At 38.8% G+C, this 7,785-nt stretch overlaps 1 protein-coding gene across 1 annotated transcript in view; it reads right to left on the reverse strand.

Annotated features, from left to right (window-relative positions):
- Positions 1-7,785, reverse strand: part of EFCAB2 (EF-hand calcium binding domain 2) — a 128,863-nt gene that overhangs the window by 86,049 nt on the left and 35,029 nt on the right. The window contains exon 2 of the mRNA XM_006871284.1: positions 1,704-1,788. Coding sequence (XP_006871346.1) covers positions 1,704-1,788 — 85 coding nt within the window. The remainder of the gene's footprint in view (positions 1-1,703; positions 1,789-7,785) is intronic.

Below are 7,785 nucleotides of genomic sequence, written 5' to 3' on the forward strand. Positions count from 1 at the left end.
CAATGAGATGATATACGATGGAATGAATGTAAAACTAAAGTTCTCTCATGTAAACTATCATATAATTCACAATAAAACATTAAAAAAAAAATCCTTACAAATGGGCCAATAAAAAAAAACTGTAATTGTAGAAGATGTGTAACTAAAAGCAGGAGTAGTTATCTTTCATTTCAGGAACAGACAATCTCAGGACCATCATTAAGGAAGCACATGAGTGGACCATGGGATCTCTGCCTGGAAAAGCGGTCAAAGCAGACGGTGGCAACAGTGTTAGCATGGGAAGACAGAGTAGCTATGGACTTGAGGCCTGTGGACTGAGTAAGGCTGTGTGCCTACGGGTTTGTAGAATGTGCCCTTTAGACATTTAAATGAATATATACAAATATATATTGTTTTTGTTTGCATGTGTGTATCCAATACTTTTGCTTTGTTGATTTATGGCATTTAAGATGAAAATGGGGCCAGTGCATTTTTGGTTATGTGTGTTTTAGTTATATCATGTTAGGCTCAAGTATGACCTTACAATTTTCTTTATTTACAGATTATTCATATCGTTTATAGCCTTCGAGTTGATAAAGTTGAACTGGTCAAGCTGATAGGGTGTAATGGTTAGGGTTCTGTGTCAACTTAACTAGGTCAGGACTTCTAGAGGTTTAGCAATAACTCTATGATGATTGGCTATGAGCAGCCAATCATTTGAAAGGATGTTTTCTTGCGGGTTGTGGCTTGCACCCAATATAATGCTCCCATTATAAGAAACTCTTGTTCTCACTCTCTTTTGCTGGGGACCTGGGACTCTACAATTGTAATTGATAATGAATTTCTCATTCTCTCTCTCTCTCTCTCTCTATCACTGGTTTTGCTTCTCTAGAAAATCTGGCCTAAAACAGAAGCCATCAACCATGAAATAACCCTTTCTTAGCTTGGCCTCCTAGAAGAATGGTTTCTATTGGACTCAGGTAAGTCTTCTCTACCTTTTGTCTTGCTCTTTTTTTGTTGATGGTTTTTGTTTAGTCTCAAGCTATTCTTTGTCTCCTAGTCAACTGCAGATATACCTTCCTGCCTGTATTCATGTCTTTCTCTTATCTTTTAATCTTATTTTGTTTGGGTATTGTTATTTAATTGAGGATTGTACAATACCATTGCTTAAGCATATTGCATTCTTTGCAATATGCCATTCATTACTTGACCATTCATCTGTATTTATTTAAAATGCAAATTTCTCTTCCTTTATAAAATAAATACTTACTGAGTGCCAACTATGTGCCAAACAATATAAAAACCACCTAGCCCCGCTGCCACTGAGTTGATTCCAACTCATAGTGATCCTACATAGGGTTTCCAAGCTGTAAATCTTTACAGGAGCAGAGCGCCTCATCTTTCTTCCTCAGACCAGCTGGTAGGTTTGAACTATGGTCAGCAGCCAGTGCTTATCCTACTGTACCACCAGTGCACTTCATTTCCTTCACAGCGTTTATAGCCTATAGGATGGAAATGGAAACACAGGTCTATTCACTAGACTATGAAGAATAAAAACCAATAGTTAGCAAAAAGTGTTTTCATAAGGCATCAAAAAAGAAATACATTATGCAAATGACATAACAAATCCAAGGTACAACATAAAAAGAAAAGATAAGAACCCTCTTCTATTTTAGTAGTTGCATCAGTAATTCAAAATGCTATCAAAGAAAACATTTCCAAACCTCACATCCACTGTATTGTTCGACTCATGGTCAAATACTTCAAAAGCTTCTTTAATTTTTTTGTGGAATTCTGCTACTGCTGTCTCTGCAAAAGATAAAACAAATACAAATTATTTTACTTAAATTTTAGATTTAAAATAAAAATTTCAATAATACAACTAGAAATAGAAATTCTTAATAATTAGGAACATGAAGAATTCTTTCTTAATCTTTGTCATGTATTATTTAACATATTTAAATTTCTCTGGACATCTCAAGAGTAGAAAAGACTTTTTAAAAACTTTTTTACTAATGCATAATTCATGTACACTAAAATACTGAAGGAACACTGATCCTAAATCCACAGCTTGATGGGTTTTTACATATTCATGCACTTACTCAATGAACCATCACCTAGATCAAGATACAGAACATGTCCAGTAGCCCTATCAGAGTTCTCTGGTTGTGCCCTTCCACAGTCAATACAATCAACACCTCCCTCCCAAAATGACTCTCTGATCATCTCATTTTGATTGCTGAACATCCTATCTTTTATCTTAAGTAGTCTGGATAGCATTCTAGCCTGGGAGGCAGGGAGAATCTGATGCAACAAATAATGATTATCTATATTTTACCTGGAGTCCTGGAGTAACACTGTGGGTTAATGTGCCAGACTGCAAAGCAGTTTGAACTGCAAGGTTGGTAGTTCACGTTTACCAGATGCTCCTCGGAAACCCTCTACAGAGTCACTATGGGTCAGAAATGACTCAACGGCACTTAACAACAACAACATGCTTTGCTTGGAGTCCTGGTGTGGCACTATGGGATAATGAACTGGACCGCAATGTGGGTTTAAACTATAAGGTTGGCAGTTCAAACTCACAAGCTGCTCCTCAGAAACCCTATATAGGGTCACTGTGAACCGGAACCAACTTGAAGGTACTTAGCAACAATAACAATGCTTTGTTTGAATTTGAGTGAAAAAGAGGCACATCAAAGTGACATGTGACTTTCTTTCAAAAAACATTCAAATTAGTTCAGTTAATAGGACTTGATTCTATGAAACAGTTAAAAAGTTATCTACCCAGTAAGTATTTATTGAGTACCTACTATGTGCTAGACACTATTTAGGTTCTAAGGATTTAACGAGGAACAAAATAGACAAAACATGCCTGCTTTCATGGAGCTACTTTAATTGGAAAAGATGGGTAAGTTTATACATATTTAGCAAAATATACAGTGTGCTAAATGGTACTAAGAAATAATGGAAAAAGTCAAGTAGAGGCCTGAGAAGCCTGGCACGTGGGTGGGAGCCAATGAGCTAGCATGCTGATTAGGAAACGCCTGTTTTATAGCTAAGATGACATTCGGCAGAGACCTAAAGGAGGGGGAAAAAACAGCCTTTTAAGTATTTGCAGGAAAAAAAAAAAATGTATGTAGAGAGAACAGAAAATGCAAAGTATAGCAAATAAGATTAGAAAGGTATGAGTTTGGGCTTGGGGCAGATTCTATAGGGCTCTGTAGGCTATTTTAAGTATTTTTACTTAAAGGGTTTCATTCTGAATGAGATGAGAAACCACTGGAGGGTCGTAAGTAGCAGAGTGATATGGTCTAGCTTTATCTTAGTTATCTAGTGCTGTTGTAACAGAAATACTAGAGCTGGATGGCTTTAACAAACAGAAATTTATTGTCTCACAGTTTAGGAGACTAGAAGTGTGAATTCAGAGCACTAGCTTTGGGAAAAGGTCCTGGTCTCGTTTCAGCATCTGTAGACCCAGCATCCCTTGGAGAATTCCATGTTTCTTGGCAACAATATCTCCCTGGATCTAGGAGCTGCACAGTGCAGGGGTCCCAGATCCAAAGGACACATCCATTCCCAATTCTTCTTTCTTAGTGGCAGCAGGTCCCTCTGTCTCTGCTCGTTTCTCTCTTTTAAATATTGTTTCAGGCTACACCCCACGGAAATTCCCACTATATAGAATCAAGGCTGTGATGGAATTAAGAGTGTGGCATCCCACCCTTAATTCTTTTATTGGTGTATCACATCAGAACACATTCTAAATAACGGGGATTACTGCATAACTGCCACATTACATTACTACGTAACTCCCAAACCATTGAGAATTATGGTCCAGCCAAGCTGACCATATTTAGGGGAGGGGAGAGGAAACACAATTCAATCCATGACAGGCTTATCTTTACTTTGGCTACTATTTGAGAATACACTAGGAAGAGATAAGGGTGGAAGCAGAGAGACCATTAGGAAATTAATGTAATATTCTAGGTATGAGACTGATGGTAACTTGGACCAGAATGGTAGTGGAGATGGTGAGAAATGATAAAATTCTGCATATATTCTAAAGAATGCCATTACTGTTAAGTGCCTTCGAGTCAGTTCTGACTCACAGTGACCCAGTATAGGGTTTCCAAGGAGCAGCTGGTGAGTTTGAGCTGCCAACCTTATAGTCCAAACTGACCTTGCAGTCCAGTGCTTATCCTACAATATCATACCAGGACTCCTAGAGCTAACAAAATTTGAACACACATTTGATGCTAGGTGCACAGAGAAAGAAATGAGTCAAGGCTGACTCCAAGGTGTTTAGCTGAGTGGAGGAATTAAAGAAAAATGTCATCAAGTGCTTCAAAGAGTGAACAAACTAGAATATCCAGAAAAGAAGAAAAAGGTTAAGTGTGAGTTCAGAAAATGATTAAAATTATAAATATATTACCAAATTGTAGAAAAGGGAAAACACTTTAATCACTTACACTATTTTGCTGCATTGTCCTCCAAATTGCTTTCATACGCATCCTTTTTTAAATAGCTCTTGAGAACTACCATTAATTCAACGTAAGCTTACTAAATGGACACTATGCGTTAGTTTCTGTTAAATGTTTTATATACATTTTAAACCATTTACAACCAGTGAGATAAGTATTCTCATTCTTAGAGGAAATCAAACCAAAGTAAAGAGAGGTTAACAAACATCTCAAGATATTAGTCACTGGACCTGGGGGTTCAGAATAATAGTCTCAGGGAACCAAGGATAACTGCCATAACATAATCCACAAAGATAATGATGTTCTACTTTGGTAAGTAGTGACTAGGGCTAGAAAAGCTTATATGCAGCCATCTAAGGTGCAACTATTGGTCTCTCCCTGTCTGGAGGCAAGAAGAATGATGAAAATCAAAGGCACATGAAAACAATTAATACAATGAACTGATGGAGATTCCACACGTGAAGAATCAGGACCCTGAGACCAGATGAACTAGATGGTGCCCAATGGCGCCAGATGGGATCACATTCGAAGTTCCTGGAAAGAGCGGGAGAAAAATGTGGAACAAGACTCAAAATCATAAAAGAGATCAGGTTTACTAGTCAGAGACTGGTGGAACCCCTGAGAATATGGTCTTTAGTTACCCTTCAGGTCTGAAACTGAACTCAGTGCTACGGCTCAATTTTTCGACAAACAATAAGTAGGTCTATAAAGGGAACAATAGCAGTAGTGAGATAAATGCACCTTAGAAAAATCATCATTTGAGATAAAAGGGCAGCATTTATCTAAAGACAAAATCCAGAAGAGTTAAGAGTTAGGAAAGAAGTAGGAATGGAAAGAGGAAACACACGGAGGAATAATACATTGAGGTGACTGCAGTCAGTGAGATGAAATGAGTACGAATTGTTGAATGTAAAACTGATATTCTGTAAACAAGTTATTCGCTGGGAAGCCATCAAAGAAAGCACTCAAGTCCCTTCAAGACAAATGTCCCCCGCCCCAAGACTGAAACTCAAAGGGAACATATGAGCAGGCATGTAACCTTGGTAGTGACCACACTGATGTACTGGTAAGTGGAAGAGGGGGAGAGGCAACAATGAAGAAATGGGCTGAGTTCAATCACGTTCCATAGACTCTCATTGACCTAGATGTGAGAGAGAAGAGGAAGGGCTGATTGGTCCAAAACGTGGTGAGACCTGGGGACTCCTAAGAGCATGGACAAGGATATAAGCCACAGAGGGCTAGAGCTGAGAGTGAAGCATCCCACTAATATGAAGTGAGAGGAGATGCACAAGAACACCCAAACTTGCAGACAGTACCCATTTGACCTAGCTTCAATGGGTTGATAATCAGAACTCGACTGTTGTTGTTGTGAAGTGCCGTCGAGTCGGTTCAGAACTCGACTAGAGGAAGATAAAAAAATATATTTTTAATAAATGAAATGAGGGTAAATTGCTACAATTTGATGAACCTGATCTATACTTGTGGATATAGTAGCTCAAAATATCAACAGAGAGGGAAGGAGTCTTCGTAACAAGTATTAATCCCATCATCTCTGTATACAGGGTAGAGAGAGACTGGCAACTTAGACATTGGCTACCTAAAACGAAGGGGCAATAAAGCCACAAAGTGACTGGCTCACAAGTTTTCAGGAGGTAGTTTAGTTTCAGAGAATGCAGGGGAAGGTAGAATCCCCACTGAATAGTTTTCATCTTTTCTAGATGGGTCTGGTGAAAGGAGATGGGGATAAGAGTCTTATAATTCAATAGTGAGTAATTGTTATCATGACTAATTGTGACTGTCACAACTGTAAAGGTAGAAGTTTTGTAACAAAAACAAGGGCATAGTTAATCTTACAGTCCAGGTACAGAGGACCCTAGGACTATCAAAGGAGAAGAGCACAAGCAGAATGTGGGTCCCTATCCAGAGAAGCAGCAACACCAGAGATGAGACAGGCTTGCAGAATGTGCTCTTTGGTTGTTTAAATGATTATATATTCCTAAGTGTTTTTGTGTACATCCCCTCTACCCACCAAAAAAAAAAAAAAAAAAAAAAAAAAAACAGTGAGAATAGAAGCAAATACTGTTGAATGATGATGCACGGAGGAGACTGTAATCATTGCAATGAAACGATGAGTGTAAAACCGATGTTCTCCATGTAAATTATCACTCAATTCACAATAAAAAACTTGAGAGAAAAAAAACTCCAACTGATATTCTGTTCTGTAAACTTTCAAACATTTACAGTAAAAAGTTAAAAAACAAAGCAAATACTCTGGAATGGTGATACATGGAGGGGACTGTAATCATTGCAATGAAATAATGAGTGTAAAACCGATGTTCTCCCATGTAAACTATCACTCAATTCATTTTAAAAAAAAAAGTGAAAAAAACAAATGAGAGAGAACAAACAAGATGGCGGATCGGGTGGAAGTGCAGTAAAGGAGCTCTGCCAACAACAACACAGAATACCTGACCAAGCAGGCTCAGGGGCTGGTCCCAGAACTCTGAACCACGTATAAAGGAATATTTAGAAGGTTGGAAGGCTCAAAGCTGGAGGAATTTGTGGCAGAAGCAGGAAATCTATTGCTTTGTAGTCCGGGACACTCAGCTGCTCGAGGAGCTGCCATCTTGGGTGAGACCAAGTGGGGAAGGATCAAAGCGGCCACAGACACCTGGCAGAACCGCTGAGATAAAGGTGTGGACATTCTTTTCTTTTCGTATCTGTTCATTGGTCCCTTGCTATATGCGCACCTCCATTCTGGTGACTATAGGGATGCCTGAGCTAGTGGGCACCCCAGCCCCACCCTCGGAGGGTTCTACTACGCATGCGCCCAGATCTCCTTAAAATTTAAAGAGACAGTTTCCAATTAAAACCAAACGGCCACAGCCGTTCTATTTGAACTGTTTCCAAATAGAAAATAGGCATGAACAGGGATTGTGGAGTAGGACAAGCAAACAAAAGAGGAAATAGGCCAAAAATTAAATCCTAAGTTACGTCAAAACAACCAACAGTGGTATCTTGAAACTTCTCAGGAAGAAGAGTAAAAAGGGAAACCCATTCCCTGATCTCATCTACCTGGAGTCATTCAGAAAGCATAAAAAAATACCAAAATACATACCCATCTAAGCATTAAGTCCACAGATAACCCCTGAAGATGCCCAAAACACAGAAGCAGATAACCACATCTGCACATGTCCAGAAACGAGATAAAGTGACTGAGGCAAATGAGCTGGAAGGAGACCTACACTCCATACTAGAAGATGGGCAGGATTTGGAAATACCTGAGAAGGAATTCCTAAAAATGATTATAAAAGGTATCAAAACA

The sequence above is a fragment of the Chrysochloris asiatica genome, unplaced genomic scaffold, assembly GCF_000296735.1.
Source record: "Chrysochloris asiatica unplaced genomic scaffold, ChrAsi1.0 scaffold00165, whole genome shotgun sequence".
Taxonomy (NCBI): Eukaryota; Metazoa; Chordata; class Mammalia; order Afrosoricida; family Chrysochloridae; genus Chrysochloris; species Chrysochloris asiatica.